Genomic DNA, 19,497 nt, shown 5'->3' with positions numbered 1-19,497 from the left:
TAAAGTTCTTTTTAATGGTGCCCCACCCACTATTAAGGACAATTGAGAGTAAATGGATGTAAAAGCTAAATCAAGTCCAATTTTCTACAAAATTCAGAAAATGTGATTAGTTTCTTTTGATAACAAACATGACTAATGAATATTGTTAATATATAGTAATATATTGTTGGTTATCTTATCTCATAAAAATTACACGTAAATGATATATGAAAATAATACAATGATAATAAAACAATACAACAGATTATTTAAAAAATGAAGAAAAATCTTCTCGTTTGCTCCGAGACCTGTGGAATCACAGTTCCCTTAAAACAGTTTCACCGTCTCCCGTTTGTGCTGGAGAGTTTCGTCGGTGGCTGCTTCCCAGGGTACAACGGAACCTGCAATGATTTAGCACAGAAAAACCGCTACAACAGCGAACTAAACAAAAGTACCTGAATCACAATCACCGGGTTTTGCACAGAAATGATCGAGTCAAGAAACTCGAAGAACGCTCACAAGAACACTCACAAGAATACTCACAAGAACAAGGAAAGACTTTAGAATTCTAGAGAGAGAAGTTATAAGATAATGTGTGGAGAGGAATACAATGTGAAGGGATATTTATAGTTGAAAATTAAACTCATAATCAATTCTTTAATCCAACGGTCACTAATCCATCATCCATTCATCCAACGGTTATCGTTGCTTGCCTTTTCATCATCTTTGCAAGTTACATCCTACAATAAATATTTTGTAGTTACAATGGCAATTAACATCATTTGTTAATTGCCTCATTCAAGACATTTATGTTAATTGTAACAATTAACAAATTTAATTCACAATGAATTTGATGTGAATTTCATTTGGATGAAATTTCACCTTAATTCACATTTGAATTTCATGTGAATTTCATTTGGATTAATTTCACTTTAATTCACATTTGAATTTCATGTGAATTTCATTTGGATTAATTTCACTTTAATTCACATTTGAATTTCATGTGAATTTCATTTGGATTAATTTCACACTTAATTCACATTTGAATTTGGTGTGAATTTCATTAGCCCAAATATCATTTCCATTTAATTAATGGAATTAGTTTAATTCCAACAATCCCCCACATTAATGGAAATTGAAAGATTAACCCGGTGAAAGGTTCAACAGTTGAATTTTACATAGGATAGGTAGGTGTAACCCTTTGAACCTTCCCTTATGAAAGTATATAACTTTACTAGCCGATTAGTAGACTCGATGTCCTTGAACTATTCTGCCTTTTGTGTAAACGATTACACACTTTCACATAAAATTCTTCTTGATACATGTCAGTTCTCATGATTGTGTTCGTTTTGGCCATGAACACTCGCCTGGTTCAGTGAGAGGGTCTAGAATTGAGCCGTGCAATTCTTTCGAAGCGGCCCCACTTCTCTCTCACATAGGTGATCTTTTTATTCATAAAGAATCATTAAAAGCCCGTGTGCTTATCCTTTCCCGAAATGCTATTTAATCGTAGGATTTTTACCCATAGCAATATACCAAGTTTAGTACAATTAGGTTGTCCCATTGAACCTAGTTCTTGGGATCTCCAGTCATCATAGGTTGGGTTTCCCTTCATACTAACTTATTGTAGGCTTAAGTCCCATTCCTTGTGAGGACTTTAACACCAACTCTCTATTTAACCCTTTGGTTAGCGGATCCACAATATTATCTTTTGATATTACGTAATCAATTGAGATAATTCCAGTAGAGAGTAATTGTCTAATGGTATTATGTCTACGACATATATGTCTAGACTTACCATTATACATATGACTCTTAGCTCGTCCAATCGCAGATTGACTATCACAATGAATAGAATTTGCTGGTACGGGCTTAGACCATATTGGAATATCTTCTAAGAATAGACGTAGCCATTCAGCTTCTTCACCACATTTGTCAAGAGCTATAAATTCAGATTCCATCGTGGATCTAGCAATAACAGTTTGTTTAGAAGATTTCCAAGATATAGCTGCACCTCCAAGTGTAAATACATATCCACTTGTTGACTTAGAGTCTTTCATATCTGAAATCCAATTAGCATCAGTGTACCCTTCGATAACAGCAGGATGTCTCGTGTAGTGCAGACCATAATCACGAGTATTTCTTAAATACCTAAGTAATCGTACAATGGCTTTCCAATGATTATTACCCGGATTACTCGTGTATCTACTTAGTTTGCTTACTGCATAGGCTATATCTGGTCTTGTACAACTCATTAAGTACATTAGACTCCCAATTATTCGAGAATATTCTAATTGAGAAACACTCTCTCCGCGATTTTTAGATAGATGTTGACTCGTATCTATCGGAGTCTTAGCCAATGCAGAATCATCATTGTTAAATTTTTCGAGGATTTTATCCACATAATGTGATTGACTTAGAACTATCCCTTCCGATGTTCTAATCACTTTGATTCCAAGAATCACATCAGCCAATCCCATATCTTTCATGTCAAATTTTGAATTTAACATATCTTTAGTGGATTTAACCATTTTATCATCACTTCCAATGATAAGTATGTCATCTACATAAAGACATAAAATGACGTAACCATTTTTTGTGTCTTTAATATAAATACATTTATCACATTCATTGATCTTAAATCCACTTGAGATCATAGCATGATCAAATTTCTCATGCCATTGTTTTGGAGCTTGTTTTAAGCCATACAATGACTTAACTAATTTACAAACTTTATTTTCTTGTCCCTGAGAAGAAAACCCTTGAGGTTGATCTATGTAAATTTCTTCTTCCAAGTTTCCATTTAAGAAAGCTGTTTTTACGTCCATTTGATGAACTTCTAGATTGCGCAAAGAAGCAATCGCAAGAATCAATCGAATAGAAGTTATTCTCGTAACTGGAGAATATGTATCAAAATAATCAAGACCTTCTCGTTGGCGATATCCTTTTACCACCAGTCTTGCCTTATATTTATCAATTGATCCATCAGCTTTCATTTTTCTTTTGAAAATCCATCGGCAACCTAGTGGTTTATTTCCCAGAGGCAGATCCACTAGTTCCCATGTATGGTTTTGCAAGATAGATTCTATCTCACTATTAATTGCCTCTTTCCATTGAGGTCTTTCAGATGAGTTAATTGCATCATTATACGTTTGAGGTTCACTTTCCATCATGAAAGTAATAAAATCTGGACCAAATGATTTTTCGGTTCTAGCTCGTTTACTTCGTCTAAGTTCAACCTCAACTTCATTCTCCTTTTCTTGTTCATCTAGTTCAAGAAATCTTTTTGGAGAACGTTGTTCTTCATTAGACTTATATGGAAGTACATGTTCAAAGAACGATACATTTCTCGATTCCATTATTGTATTCTTATGAATATCCGGAATGTCCGATTTAAACACAAGAAAACGATAAGCACTATTGTTATGTGCATATCCAATAAATATACAATCAACAGTTTTTGGTCCAACTTTCACCTTTTTAGGTAATGGTACGACTACCTTAGCTAGACACCCCCACATTCGTAAGTATTCATATGATGGTTTTCTTTCATGCCATAATTCATATGGACTCTTATCTAGCTTCTTTCGTGGAACCTTATTTAAAAGGTAATTAGCTGTCAAAATAGCTTCTCCCCACATGTTATGTGGTAGACCAGAACTTAATAGAAGTGAATTCATCATTTCTTTTAATGTTCTATTTTTTCTCTCAGCCGTACCATTTTGCTGAGGAGAATAAGGTGTTGTCTTCTCATGGATTATACCATGTTGAGCACATAGCTCGGCAAAAGGTGATTCATATTCACATCCTCTATCACTTCTTAACACCTTGATCTTTTTACCAAGTTGGTTTTCAACCTCATTTTTATAAAGAGTGAATTTTTCTATGGCTTCATCTTTACTTTTAAGAATATACACATAACAATATTTTGTGTTATCATCAATAAAAGTAATGAAATATTTTCCTCCACCACGTGTTGGTGTTCCTTTTAAATTACACACATCTATATGAATTTAATCAAGCGGTCTATTACTTCTTTCAACGTTTCGAAAGGATGATCTCGTCAATTTCGCTTCAACACAAATTTCACACTTGTGTTTCTTATTAATTTCGAATGTAGGTATACTATTCAGTTTTATTAATCGATGCATCGAATCATAATTAATATGACCTAGTCTACCATGCCATAAAATGGAAGACTCCAACAAATAAATAGAAGACTTATTCTTTTCATTCATACTTGGCTTAACTGCCATTACATTTAGCTTAAAAAGCCCATCAGTAGCATAACCTCTACCTACAAACATTCCACCTTTGGATAAAATAATTTTATCCGACTCAATCACAATTCTAAAACCATGCTTACTTAGAAGAGATCCGGATATCAAATTTTTCCGAATCTCCGGAACATACAACACATTAGTCAATGTTAAATCTTTCCCTGAAGACAACCTTAACACCACTTTTCCTTCACCTTGTATGTCAGAAGTGGCAGAATTCCCCATGAACAGCTTTTCAACATTCTTCACTTCTTCGAGGCTTAAAAATACATCTTTGTTGGAACAAACATGTCTTGTAGCTCCTGTGTCAACCCACCACTCTCGTGGATTAGACCCCACCAAGTTAACCTCAGATATCATCGCACATAAATCCATGTCCGATAATCCTTGAGTCAAGTTAGCCTCTCGAACTCTTCTCGGCTTCTTGCACTCGGAAGATCTATGGCCCATGCCATTGCAATTGAAATACTTGCCAGTGAACTTCTTAGAGATTCCTCCTTTAGGATTAAGGCTCCGGTTTTTGACAAAAGAATTGTGTTTCTTCTTGTCTTTACCATGCTCAACCACATTTGCTTTAGCCACATCTTGACTAAAGTATTTCTTTGAGGCACTTTTATTTTCCTCTTCAATGCGTAGACGAATCACCAATTCTTCTACGTTCATCTCCTTTCGCTTGTGCTTAAGGTAGTTCTTGAAATCGTTCCAAGACGGTGGCAACTTCTCAATAATAGCAGCCACTTGGAAAGTTTCTCCCAAAATCATGCCCTCAGCATGAATTTCGTGCAAAATAACTTGGATCTCTTGAACTTGTTTAATGACCGGTCTTGAATCTACCATTTTGTAGTCCAAAAATCGACCGACTATAAACTTTTTTGCACCCGCATCTTCTGTTTTGTACTTACGTTCAAGAGATTGCCATAATTCTTTGGCCGTATTCTTTTCACTGTACACATTGTACAATGAATCTGATAAGACATTCAGCACGTAATTTCTGCATAAGAAATCTAAATGGTGCCAAGCATCAATGGCCGAAGCCGCTTGCACATCAACTTTCGGATGCACGTTTGCATCCGACGATGAAGCCACGTTTGGCTCATCGATTTTGGGAGTGGGAGGATCCTCTGTGAGAAATCGCGCAAGACTTAGGGTCGTGAGGTAGAAGAACATCTTCTGTTGCCATCTCTTAAAGTTTGAGCCATCAAACTTTTCTGGCTTATCCAGATGGTTAGCTGGAACTGGCATCCTCATGTTAGAAGTAGGTATTTCGGTAGTCATTTCTGAATCACAAAACCAGAAACGTGTAAGAATCTGAGATAAGTAATATTTTCGACTGTTTTAAGATTGTTGGTTATCTTATCTCATAAAAATTACACGTAAATGATATATGAAAATAATACAATGATAATAAAACAATACAACAGATTATTTAAGAAATGAAGAAAAATCTTCTCGTTTGCTCCGAGGCCTGTGGAATCATAGTTCCCTTAAAACAGCTTCACCGTCTCCCGTTTGTGCTGGAGAGTTTCGTCGGTGGCTGCTTCCCAGGGTACAACGGAACCTGCAATGATTTAGCACAGAAAAACCACTACAACAGCGAACTAAACAAAAGTACCTGAATCACAATCACCGGGTTTCGCACATAAATGATCGAGTCAAGAAACTCGAAGAACGCTCACAAGAACACTCACAAGAATACTCACAAGAACAAGGAAAGACTTTAGAATTCTAGAGAGAGAAGTTATAAGATAATGTGTGGAGAGGAATACAATGTGAAGGGATATTTATAGTTGAAAATTAAACTCATAATCAATTCTTTAATCCAACGGTCACTAATCCATCATCCATTCATCCAACGGTTATCATTGCTTGCCTTTTCATCATCTTTGCAAGTTACATCCTACAATAAATATTTTGTAGTTACAATGGCAATTAACATCATTTGTTAATTGCCTCATTCAAGACATTTATGTTAATTGTAACAATTAACAAATTTAATTCACAATGAATTTGATGTGAATTTCATTTGGATGAAATTTCACCTTAATTCACATTTGAATTTCATGTGAATTTCATTTGGATTAATTTCACTTTAATTCACATTTGAATTTCATGTGAATTTCATTTGGATTAATTTCACTTTAATTCACATTTGAATTTCATGTGAATTTCATTTGGATTAATTTCACACTTAATTCACATTTGAATTTGGTGTGAATTTCATTAGCCCAAATATCATTTCCATTTAATTAATGGAATTAGTTTAATTCCAACATATATATCATAGTTATTACTATATATTGAGAAATGATTAGGTGAGAGAATTTTGTGAGGGAATTTGGTGAGGGAATGATGTGGCATAATCTTATTCGCTGAAAAAATCAAATAATTTCTCTCTTTTCTCTCTTTCGTCTCACTTTTACATTTTTCAACCAATGAAGGTGATGACAAGTCATTCCCTCACCAAATTCCCTCATTAAATTCCCTCCCTCTATCACTCCTCCTATATATTATAACAATATTATCACAATTTTAATAAAAATATTAGATATTGTGAAACATATTATTAATTTTTGTATATGCATAATTTAAAGTTTATAAAAGAAACATAATCTATATAATAGAGGATGAGACTAAATTTAATATTCTTAAAATGAACTAAATAAGTTGAGATGAAGTTCTTAATGAGTTAGTAAGGCTCTATTATCTAAAATCAAATAAAGGCTTTTTTTAGAACTTTTGATTTCTTGCATTTTGATTTAACCTTTGATTTTGGACACTTGAATAAAATTAAAGAAAATAAATTGAATTTGATTTATATGAAAAGTTGAGTTAAGATTCAAATGGAGATTTGAGCTTTATGAATTAAGTTGAGTGAATGAGTAATTGATTTTTGAAGTAAAAATCAAGACTAGTCTTATATTGGCTTCCATGGTTGATTAGGAGCAAACTAAGGTGATGATTTCCTCAATGTAAGTTATCATTTATCTTTCATTGTATTTAATCTCGCTTTTTTTCTTATGGTTCATCGTAATTATGATCTTCTTAATATAAATAAAATATTCAACAATTACAATATCTCTATAAGGACGATTATCCATCTTGAGCATGATCCGAATAAATTATATAAATAAAATCTAAAAAAACATTGAAGATGTTCGAAGAAAAATATTATTGAAAATCATTTAATTTCATCAAAATCTATTTAACGTGAAAATCCAACAAAAATTATATAAAAGTACTGTGAAAACATGATAATTATTACTTAATTTGTTTAAAAATATCGTGTAATGATGTTGTATTCCGATTTTTACCTTATAAAACAATAATCACAAACAATAAGAAATAATTTTGAAGTTTTTGAACTTAATAGTTAATACTATAACAAGTTTCATAGTCAAATTATCGAGTATGTTAATATATTTTAAAATAAAAATCGAATTTATAATTTTAATATCTTATACTCACTCAACTCTTAGAATTTAAATTATTTGACCGTTGTTATAAAATTTCTTTAATTGTTATATGGAATAACATCTCTTATTATACCATATTTGTTTAATTTATCATATATCTAAAATAATACATAAACAGTAATATTAATAAAACACATGTACATATACAAAAAATATATATATATTAATGTCACAAGACATGTAAATCATATCTACCAATAAAAAAATCCATCACAATTAATTAAATTTGATTTTATTCCAACATAATCTGAACTATTTTTTAATATATAAACAAAGATCAGGATAAAAGATTTAGTAAATATAATTTGAAGAATATTTCTAATTTAGAGATGAGAACAAAATCTGAAATTCAAATTCAAAAGTATTTAAAATAAATATAAATTAATATTGCGGCCACAACGCGTAATTCATTGAATAAACTGGACCCGGATCAGCACATGCAAATAAATAAATAAATAAAAACAAATAAATTAATTTAAATAAATTAAATAATTTAAATAAATAAATAGATAGATATTATATTATAATTTTCTATCACATTTTTCACTGTTTAGAATTTTTGGCTTCCTCTTTCAGTTCCCATGTGGCTGCTCTCTCTCTCTCTATAGCAGACGAGAGAATCTCTCCAATCTCTCTCTCTATAATTACATCGATTTTCTACTGTTTCTTGTGATTATTCATCCCGATTTCAATCGATCTATCTATGGTTTAACTTCCTAAGGTGAGTTTTTCTTTCGATTATTCATTGTTAGGTTTTGTTTACATCATTGAATATTTGATTGATTTCAATCAGATTTAGGTTTTTTTCTTCTACAGTCATGTTTTTTCCTTTACTGATTATGTTTTGATAGAGGTTTCTGTTTAATATCATCTTAAACCCTAGTAAACAGCTTGATTTATTAACATCTGTTTCCTCAATGACCTTAACTAGTTAGGAATGATGGAAGTGATGTTAGATGTTATTATTGATTCCATTTTCATCTAGGATGTGATGAGTGATCTTTCTTTTGGTTTGTTAATTTAGAGGAGATGGAGAAAGATATGTTTAGTGTTTAATTGTATTTTCTTTTCTGATTCTATGTTGTAAGTTGGAGTGATTTTGAATTTGGATTGAGGTGTTTTTAGCCTTTAGGTGTTTAGTTGAATTCAAAATTATTAGTAGAGGAAGTTTTGGTTATTTGTGACTATTTTCTGAGGGGTGCACTGTGATTCATAATGCTAATGTAATGAAAATGAAGATTCGAGCTTTCCGTGAAGAACACGTCATCTTGAAACTCTAAGAACATCATCCCAAGTTATCGAAATGATGACAAACACAATTCAAAAATCTCTATAGATGTAATTATTTCCTTTCTGACCTCTACCATTCCCTTTTCCCTTTACAAATCACTTAATCCTTCAAACATAATCCAAATTAGGATGATCGTTAATAGCGTAATTAACATCTGTACTCAATAGATGCATTACCACTCTTATGTTTTACCCTATTTTCTTTAATCTCTTTATGTTCTTGAGTTTCATTATTCCTCACCACGATATCATGTTCAATAACTTCAACCTGTTTTTGAATGTTGTCATCTTTTGTTATCTTTATAGAAGAACAAAAGCCAGCAGCTCTAAGCTTAACCACACTACCCTCACTCCTAAGCGCATTAGCCCGCAAAATGATCTGTACTGTTATTCCAAGGATAAGTCTCAGACCCAAAGCCCTTATTTGTGATTGTGTTTGTTCTAAAGACAGATTTGCTTGACCTGTTTAAGCAAAATAGTCTAGAACAATTTGTAAGAATTTGACTAGTTCCACAATTTGGTTGTTTTGGTTTTCTTACACTCTTTGGAAAATACTTGACTTTCATACTAGGACCATTCATATCTTAACTTAGAGCTTGTTTGATGTAGTTTTTTATTTTATTTTAATCTGTTTTTTTAGGAAAAAACATTGTTTGTTAGAAAAGTGGATTATTTGGGTTAAATGACTAAATTATCTTTTGTATATAATAATATTTAAAATGATATAAGAATGAAGTAAGGGTAATTTAGTATTTTGGTTGCTGATTTGATTGTTGAAAAAAGCCTTACTTTCTGCTGCTTTTATGCTTTGATCTCTTGTAGACTACAAGATTGCACAGAGGATTGAAAGTTGGGAAGATCTCATTGGCAGACTAATTTTTATTTCTGGTGGTGCAAAATGGTATCTGAATCATGGTTCCGTAATTTATGGAGAACTCAGCAACAGAACGAGAGCAGTCCCTTTATTGGAGTTTTAACGTTTGAAGTTGCCAATTTGATGACAAAACTTAATCATTTATGGAAGTCTTTGAGTGATAAGCAGGTTGCTAATTTAAGAAAGGAGATATTGAATTCATTGGGCATTAGGAAGCTTGTCTTCAACGATGACGATCATGTCGCTAGCTTAATATGCGCTGAGATGATGGACAACTTGGATCACGTTTCCAAAGCTGTGGCCAGGCTTGCTTCTAAGTGTGAAGATGTCAATCTGAAGCGCTTTAAGAATGCATTTGGTGATCTGATGAAGGTTGATATGGATTTGTACGGATGGCAGTTGTCGTACAGAAAGATGGACAAGAAGGTTAAGAAATTGGAACGGTTCATCATCGTCAACTCGAGTTTGCATCAAGAATTGGAATTGCTAACAGATCTTGAACATAGCCTGAGGAGAATGAAGGCTGGGGAAGATTTCGATAGCATAAGTTTGCTTGAATACGAGAAAAAAGTCGCCTGGAAAAGGCAAGAGGTGAAGCAACTGAAGGAAATTTCATTTTGGAACAAGACCTATGACTACGTTGTTAGTCTTTTAGCGAGATGTGTGTTCACAATATACAGGAGGATTGGACATGTCTTCGGAACCAACTGTGTGACAAATCCCGATACAAAGAATTCTTCGGGAGATCTAAGTTTAGATTTTATGGATCGCAGTCAATCGGTTTCTGCAATGATGCAGTCGTCTATTCATCCATCCGAGAACAGTAGCATTCCTAGATTCTCGTCTGGTCCGATAGAAAAATGGATTACAAAAACAGATTTTTTTTCAGGTCCATTGGGAAGAAGCACAGCCATGAAATCTGATCAAATCCTCTCTAGAAAGAAAAAGTTGTCGACTTTCTTTTCCGGGCCTATCGAGAAATCAAGTAGGGGATCAGGGTCATTTCCAAGTAAACTTGGTTTTAGGTTATGGGGTTCTCACTTTATCTTCTTACCTTTTCAAGGTAAGAGCTCACATTCGAAACAAAAGAATCAACCCCCTATAGGAGGTGGAGGACCGTTTGGGGGATGTATTATAGAAGGAAGCAATTCTTCAATTAGAAACTGTCATCAAACTGTCTCACACTCCCTAAAATCCGCTGAAAAGAAAAATCTTCAGGGAATTACCAGTGGTGATGATAACAACTTGCCGAAAACGGGTCAAAAAAGGTATCTGAAACCACCGCCAGAAACCTTAGGTGCGTCTGCTCTGTCTTTGCATTATGCAAACGTAATCATCGTGATCGAGAAACTAGCCACTTCTCCTCACTTAATCGGTCAAGATGCAAGAGACGACTTGTATAGCATGTTGCCTTCTAGTATTAGATCTGCTTTAAGGAAAAAACTAAAACCGCATGCCAAGAGTTCTGTTTGTGATACTGGTTTAGCACAGGAATGGAACAATGCTATATCGGGAATATTGGAATGGTTAGCTCCACTTGCACATAACATGATTAGATGGCAGTCTGAAAGGAGCTTCGAGCATCAGAACATAGTTTCTCGGACGAACGTGTTCCTTGTCCAAACGCTTTTCATGGCAAATCAAGAAAAAACAGAAGCTGCAATTACGGAGCTGTTGGTTGGCCTAAATTACATTTGGAGGCTTGGTCGAGAGCTTAGTGCTAACGCGGTTTTGGAGTATTCGAGTGATAGAATGCTACACAATTCTTTGAATCTGGAGGGCTTATAATGTTGAGATGGAGTTTTATCATCGGGATTGTTCTTCCAAGGGTAATACAGACTGTCTTTTTGTGGTATGTTCTCTATTGTTATTATTATTGTTGTCGTTCCTTATATAGTTATTTACCTGCCTGCTTAGCCTGTTAACTAGTCTTTATGTGAATATATTGATGAAGTGCAATATTTCTCAAACTTACTAGAGCCATTTGGATCGCAGTGTGTATGAATGAAGTAAATCCAAAGAGGATCCTAACTTCCCATTTTTGGCTGTCATTTTCAGTTCTAGCTCGGTTCCTTCTTTGTTGGCCTAATCGAAGTTTTCATATCTATATGTAAGTTTGTTGAAAGAAATCCACTTCCTTTAATCTTGATTTATGTTTTCTCTGTATGATCTCAGAAATGTATAGGATTGTCAATGTCAGACCCATAAGGAAACACCCCATAAGGAAACAACACTCTCTGGATTTGCATCTAAACCCAGATCTAGATGATAAACCTTAATATCCTTTTTGGAAACACTTATTTTTGTTAGGTATGTGGATCTAGATGAGATATAGATTCCAATCCAGAGTGTTTTCCAAATGGGCACATAGAGGTTTCAGGTGGATCATTTGCAAGGGGGTAAAGAAACTAATCTCTTTACAGGTGAGTAAAGATAATTTCAAAACAACCAAAATATAAAACATAAAAGAAGAAGGCTAAGAGATTTAAGGAAAGTTTGTCTATTTTATCCTGCGCTTCTACATATTCGGTATGCATTTGCTGATTGTACATTCAAATTGTTCATAATCCTATCCAGCCTAAGGAAGGATATACAAACAGCCAAAAGAAACCCCCAAAAATCAGCTTTAATTAAGTTTGTTAGTTAGTCAGTTGAGGGACGAGCAACCAATTCAGAAAACTTGGCTGCTTCTGCTATCCTAGTTGCCTCCAGTGCTTTTAAGGTTGCCAAGTCTGCATTCACCATGAGCATTTGAGCCAATTTGCGCTTCTCAATAGCCAATTCCACCAATATACTTGCTCTAGCTTTATCTGCTTCATACTTTTGCAACACTTTCTTCTCCTCTTCTAGTACCATTCGATCCTTTCCAATACCTGTCATGTTTGTTTGTTTTCTCATTGAGAATCAATCTTAAAAAGAAGGAATTATTTACAACAGGAGCGCATACATTTCCAAAAGAACTTGCCTGTCTCAGGCTGCCTTCTTTTTCTTAACATCGATGTTCTTTTCTTGCGTACAACTCTCTTTATGCGCAGTCTGTCTCTTCGTTGCCGTTGATTCTGACAGAAATATAACAAACAAACCATGAATGTTACGATACAGGGGCAGGTAAAGAGATTGAGCAATGAAATGTTTTTCCTGCATTCATGTTTTTTATGTGTTTGAAACATTCAGATTTGTTGGCATTGTCTATCATATTTTTCATGAAAAATCTGAAGGTGTTCAAAATGGGATCTGTGCTTTCAACTAAAAGAATGTTCATATATAATAGCCATTCATAATAAAAAGCTTATAAAAAGAATACCACCAAAGAGGTCTTTTTACCTTATAAATCTTACAAAGTGAAGAACCTCTTCTCTCCCTCTTCTTGTTCCAATAACTAAAAACAGCTTCCACAAAATCCTTGTTTTCCAGTTCCACATACAGGTTCGACGCATCTTGATCACCAGGATAGTTAACAATATTATCCTCGGAAGCATCAATTATCAACTCAAAATCCTCCATCGAAACCTCCCCATTGTACTCCCCCAGCCATTTCTCATCATCAGAATCCATCTCATAAATCGCAGTGTTTTTCTTCAACAGCCTTGTCAGTTCATCATCTCTATCTCTAATATACGACTCCGACCTCGTAAACGGAACAACAACACCAACGTTCTTCTCGTAATCGTCGTCGTAATTATCTATTTCTCGAAAAATCGGAACATTGACAGGACCATCGGTAGAAGATAGCAAATTGCGATCGGAGCAAACTCTATAAAGTTCTTTAAACTTAAACCAATGTTGCCTATTCACAAACTCGAGCTTCCACCCATATCGATTATCTCTCCACGTTACTATATTTGCATCCCGTTTAGTGCAGCAAGAATTTATCTTTTTAAGAGGATGAAAATTGAAGCGTAGCAACCTATTTTTAGAAACAGTTAATGACCACTTCCTTAAAGTAGACATCTCTAACATTATGACTACATCATCCACATTTAAATAATCATCAGGTTGAACAAATATTATGTTTGCTCTACACCTGTTTGGATCATTATCTTCCCCCCAGGACAATGTCATATCCTTCGGTTTCGGGATAGATCTCCTCAATCGATTGTCAACGACTATCACGGGTTTCACATATTCCCTCTTTTTCCTTGTGTTATTCCGATTGTACTTCTTTACGGATACAACAGGTAATTCCACATTCACAGGTAACTCCACATTTAACTCAGGAAGGACTGTATTCGAAGACGAATCAACATCTACCAAAGTCAGATTAGGTGAATCATTGATGGTTAAACTCCGGTTAAGAAGTAAACCCGAGTGCAAATACATGAAGCAGGATGGGAGTGCAGAGAATTCAAGAGTAAATAACGGCGTAAAGCCTTTGGATCCATGAATCTTACATGCACCTTTCCTTCTAACCCATGATGGTACCTGAAAGTATTATAAAATAGAATTTCAGATAATGAAAGGTTTACAGATATGAATTTCAGATATGTAAAAGGAAAGGAAATTGAACTTACCCATGAGAAATCAATGCCATGGGATGAGAAAACAATCGAAAATGGACTCAATATCATCAAGGAAGAAAGCCTCGAAACTTTCATATCACCATTCCTACAAATGTATCTGAAAACAAACAACATGAATGAAGAAAGCCAGCCATGTCTGTCTCCATCCTCTGTCTCAGCAATCAAACAGAATGAAGAACCCTTTGTGTTTCTCCTATGATTTCTACATCTCTTTCGAAAGTACTTCTTTCCAAACATTACATCATTCACATCCGATCTTTTCCTTTTCCTGTGATAAATAAGAACAAATCTATCTCCACCACCTCGAATTGACATCTCTTGATCAGATCGGCTTGGAACAATTCTGTTCTCTATATCCATTGGAGTGACAAGATCAGGACCAGGGCAGCCGCCAGAATTCTGTTGTTGTTGAAGATAGATCCAACTTTGAGGTTCAGTGGCGGCTGATATCTTAAGATTATTATTCTGTTGAGAATGGGTGGGGAAAAAAGTTCTTCCGGATCTTAAAACCCTAGAACCAAATATCCTCATGGATCGTTTCATCACAACTGAAGGCATCTAATTTCTTAAGAAAGTTTCATCTTATCATTACTACATCGCGATTAGATTCTTCTTCATCGTACTCGAACTGAGTCAACTCACTTCCGCTAAAATTATTAAACGATACGAAGGATAATGAAGAGAAAGTAATCAATCACCGAGTTCTTCGCCATAAATGAAGTTAAGAAAGTGAAAATTTTCGCATCTCGATAAAGAACTTGAATCGTACATGACTGTAATCAGGAAAACACGATAATGTTGATGAGTAAATCCAAATCCAAATCCATAGATCCTGTGGTTGATTCTTTGAAGATGAAGCGGTTTATTGAAAAAAAAGGTGATTTTTAGGGTTTATGGAGAAAACCGCTTTGTTTTTGATAGAGACTACTGGGAAAAGGTTTGAAGAGATATATTGCGTGGGAGAAATCGACGGTTCAGATTAAAAGAAGAGAACGTTTTTCGAGAAGACAAGGAAAATAGGGCGCGGATATATTTGTTGTGCTATTTAATTTTATTTTATTTTATTCTCTTTTTGTTTGTTTGTGTAATATTGAAAATTTTCCATTTAAATATTTAATTTAACCCCTATTTAAAATTAACGAAAATGAAATATATTCAAATTAGCCTTCTATTTATCTTTATTTTAGTGTTTTTATCCCTATACTTTTATTCAGTAATATTTTACAATCAACTTATTCAGTTTTTTTTATTATTAATTTTTTTTATAAAAGGTCCATATATATTAAAAATAATAAATATCTTTTGACTTTTGATTTTGATTTTGATTTTTTTTACTATTAAAAAATTATTGAGAAACTGGTTAGTGTTCCTTTTATCCTTAAAAAAAAAACACTTTAACTATTTAATTAATTTCTTTATTTTTTAAAATACCAAAATTATGTTTTGCTGTTTTTATTTAATATAAATTAATTATTAAATAAAAATGTAGAGTGAAGATGACGTCAAGTATCATGCACCTTATGCCCTTGGACAAAGGTTCGCGAACCCTCACAGTTATACTTTTTTTTATATTCTCTCACATAGAAATAGTGAACTAAAGAACTAGAAATATTGTTATAATCATCTTCTTCTAAAGGGATCATCTAAAGTCAAACCAAATTTAATGTAGTGAGTAAAAAAAATTAACATAGATATATGGATATATATATTTTTTCATTCACATAGTTATTTCAACAAAAATTAAAAATTTGTAGAACTTCATTAAAATATTTATATTTACTTAATCAAAAGAAGTCAAATTGAATTAATTGACTCAATTATTTGGTTTGATAGTTTGGTGGAATTAAAATTTACAAATTATATATAATTTAGTAGGAAATAATAATTAGTTCTTAAGTTTTCAAAATATTTAAACTACATTATACATCATATTGTTATTATTTATTTTTCCAAACTAGTTGAAACTTATTTTTCAAAACAAATTTTAGTATAACTATATTTTTTATAAATAAATTTTGACAGAAATAACAAGGGTTTGGAAAGGAGGAGTTAATGTTTTTTTTGGATACATAATCCCTTCGAATCATAATCAAACGTCATTTTCTAATTTATATATATACCGAAAAAGATTTAAGTGTTGTCATGTTTAAATATAAAAAAATGTTAAGTGGTGGACTGAATTTATTATTTCTAAATAGGAACTCAAACGTCTGTTAAAGAAAGAGACATCTCTTATTCATTAATGGGAAATTCATTGAACTTAAATCATTTAATCTGAGACAAACAGATAATGATAAACCATGTCTTAAAATAGACCACAAAATTTAATGTGTACTATTTTATTTTGCTTAATCATTATACTCATTTGGAGTTCTCTAATTGACTAAAAATAAAAAATAAATTAACCCAAAATATGTTTGTCCAATATACACAATGGATGACTTAACACTTAAGCCACAAAAATCTTTTAAATAAGTAAAGTTTACCTTATTCATTTAGAAGACAAACCCTAAATTCAACTTGTTTTGACTAAACCTTTTTAATTCCCAAACTCAAATACTTAAATATAAGGAATTCAAAAATCAATTAGATTTTAGTACAAAAGGTTAACTAGTAATACAAATTCATTTCATAATTAAATTCTCATAATTTTTTTCGTCGTTATTAAATAACTCAATTCAATATAACTTCAAATATTAAATAATAAACAAATTAATCATCCTAAAAATATCACAATTGTTATACCTAAATTTTAAAATCATTAAACTATTTATCTAGTCAACATATATTTATTTTTTCTTTTAAAAATTATCACAAAAACTCCAATTATGAATTTGTGGTCAATACATTTGTATTTTATCATTTAGCAAGAGAAACTTTTATATTATTATGCAAGTAAACTTTATTATTTTAAAAAATGGATTATGTTAAAGATTTTGAATTATAAACTATTACATACATCTATGCATAAATGATTCTTTAAGTTAATCCTTTAAATATTATTAAATTTCTCTTTCTTCTTTTATATTAAACAAGAATGTATCCGTACTTTCTATGGTTTGGAAACAAATCATCGGGCCCTCGTTTATTTGGTTAAGTATGAAAATGATAATTTAAAACTTTGTTTTACTAATATTTTTTTATACATATTTTTAAGATTTAATATAAATAGATTTTAGAATAAAAATAATTAAAATTTTGTTATAGCTAAAATTATAATAAAAAATAATTATTATAATAATAATTACATTTGTAAAGTTTAAAATATATTAATATTATACTTACTTTAAAAATAACTAAATATAAAAACATGATTAATTTTACTGGTTTTCCAGATTCTTTTATAAAATTTTAAATTAAAATATTTTATATAAATTTAGTTAACAATTATTACAAATTATTATTTATTTATTATATATTTATAATTTTGTTTGTTTTAAATTGATATAAAATTATATAATAAGAACTGTGCGATCAGTGTGTCGTGTGCGTCGCGATATGCCGACAATATTGTACCGGTTGTAATCGTCGTTGAAGAAACCCTCGGTCACAGTCGCAAAGAAATCACACATCGTTCGTTGTCGTGTGAACTGTGCCATCTGTGCGATCCGTGTGTCGTGTGCGTCGCGATTTCATCTCTCGGTCGAAAGGTTCGTCTTTTTGCAGAAATTTACTAAATCTCCTCGTCGATCTCTCTCGATTGACTATTGATACCATTCTCGGTCAAGATTAGAGTACATCAGAAAATCAATTTCCTTGAAATTCTACAAATTTCAAACTTATGTGTACTGTAAAATTGTTAAAAGGTTCGTTGACACGAATCTGTCCGTATCCGTCACTTTAAATATGACTTTTGTAAACATCATAGCTTCAGCAGTACGGGTAATTCCCTTTTTGTCAACAGCTGGTACAAGCCCGACCAACTCTCTTAATCGAGCAATAGTTGAATCCAACACTTGCTCCCCTGATCCTAAGACATAAAATTTGAATGCAATTAACCTCCACAAAGGCTCATGAGAAAATCTCACGAATATCCTCCTTGAAAATCATGGATCTCCAAAGCTAGGAGGAAATGGTGGAGATCAGACTGACGTGAGAAAGAGCAATAATAAGGATTTTGTAGTCAACACGCCAGGTATGTATTCTACCAATCTCAATAACACTCATGAGATGAATGCAAATGATAATAGAACTGTTAGAGAAATACATGCTGATAGCCTAGATTGTGATAGTCTAGGACATTCTCTAGAAAAAGATAGAGTAGTTTAAGAAAATAGTCTAGGAAATAGTTATTAACTTAGATTCCAATAGGAATCAAATTCAACTTGAGACTATTGAGATACCTGACTCAGACGAAGAAGCTGGGAAAGTAATCCAGAAAGAATTGAAAAGAGAAAAAATTAATGCATTAAATCTGTCTGAAACAGGAAAAACGCAGAGAATGACAACGAAAGCATTGGGTAAAGAAACAGACCCAAGGAAATGGAGGGTCAGTTTTAATGAAAGGGCCAAACTAAAAGGGCTTAAAAATTTGATAAAAAATTATTGATACTGGGCAAGAAATGCCAAATAGTTTTAAGCAAAGAGAAAAGCCAACAGTACACAGAGCAACTCAACCTGCATTACCTACAAGACTGAAATCTACTATAAAAAAGAAGTGCGATATTATTGTGAGCTGGTCTATTGAAACATTGAGAGAGCTCTCTAAATGCCCCAAAATTAGAGTCTACTTCATCAAGAACAGAGCAAAACTCAAGGGAAGGATCAGAAAATAGAAAAAAAAACAAAGATACCTGACTCAGACGATGAAGCGGGGAAAGTAATCCAGAAAGAATTGAAAAGAGAAAAAATTAATGAAGAAAATCTGGGTGAAATAGGAAAAACGCAAAGAACGGTAGTGAAAGCATTGGGTAAAGAAACAAACCCGAGGAAATGGAGGGTTAGTTTTAATTAAAGGGCCAACCTAAAGGGCTTAGAAATTAGATAACAAAATTATTGATACTAGGCAAGAAAGATCAAATCGTTTTAAGCAAAGAGAAAAGCCAACAGTACACAGAGCAGCTCAACATGCATTACCTACA

At 32.8% G+C, this 19,497-nt stretch overlaps 2 protein-coding genes across 3 annotated transcripts; one reads left to right on the top strand and one right to left on the bottom strand.

The window, feature by feature from the left end:
- Positions 1-9,792: 9,792 nt before the first annotated feature.
- Positions 9,793-12,065, top strand: LOC124919882. 2 transcript variants are annotated; one of them, XM_047460247.1, is made up of 2 exons: positions 9,793-11,748; positions 11,955-12,065. In XM_047460247.1, the coding sequence occupies exon 1, from the start codon at positions 9,921-9,923 to the stop codon at positions 11,682-11,684; it is 1,764 nt and encodes a 587-aa protein (XP_047316203.1). In that variant the 5' UTR covers positions 9,793-9,920; the 3' UTR covers positions 11,685-11,748; positions 11,955-12,065. The 2 variants fall into 2 exon arrangements, with proteins under 2 accessions (XP_047316203.1, XP_047316202.1); XM_047460246.1 differs by having other exon boundaries at positions 11,892-12,065.
- A 450-nt stretch (positions 12,066-12,515) lies between these two features.
- Positions 12,516-14,947, bottom strand: LOC124944866. Its single transcript, XM_047485216.1, has 4 exons — positions 14,408-14,947; positions 13,221-14,318; positions 12,862-12,955; positions 12,516-12,769 (listed from the first exon to the last, which is right to left on the bottom strand). The coding sequence occupies exons 1-4, from the start codon at positions 14,945-14,947 to the stop codon at positions 12,540-12,542; spliced, it is 1,962 nt and encodes a 653-aa protein (XP_047341172.1). The 3' UTR covers positions 12,516-12,539.
- Positions 14,948-19,497: the final 4,550 nt, after the last annotated feature.

The sequence above is a fragment of the Impatiens glandulifera genome, chromosome 1 (assembly GCF_907164915.1).
Source record: "Impatiens glandulifera chromosome 1, dImpGla2.1, whole genome shotgun sequence".
NCBI lineage: Eukaryota > Viridiplantae > Streptophyta > Magnoliopsida > Ericales > Balsaminaceae > Impatiens > Impatiens glandulifera.
Note: the sequence above shows the minus strand (reverse complement) of the source record. Positions and strands in the feature narration are given on the sequence as shown.

Coding starts and splice junctions, on each gene's coding strand:
- LOC124919882 (XM_047460247.1), top strand. CDS start 9,921: ATGGTATCTGAATCATGGTTCCGTAATTTATGGAGAACTCAGCAACAG.
- LOC124944866 (XM_047485216.1), bottom strand. CDS start 14,947: ATGAGGATATTTGGTTCTAGGGTTTTAAGATCCGGAAGAACTTTTTTC. Junction 14,319..14,407: donor ATGGCATTGATTTCTCATGG/GTAAGTTCAATT, acceptor TAATACTTTCAG/GTACCATCATGGGTTAGAAG. Junction 12,770..12,861: donor AAGAAGGCAGCCTGAGACAG/GCAAGTTCTTTT, acceptor CAAACATGACAG/GTATTGGAAAGGATCGAATG.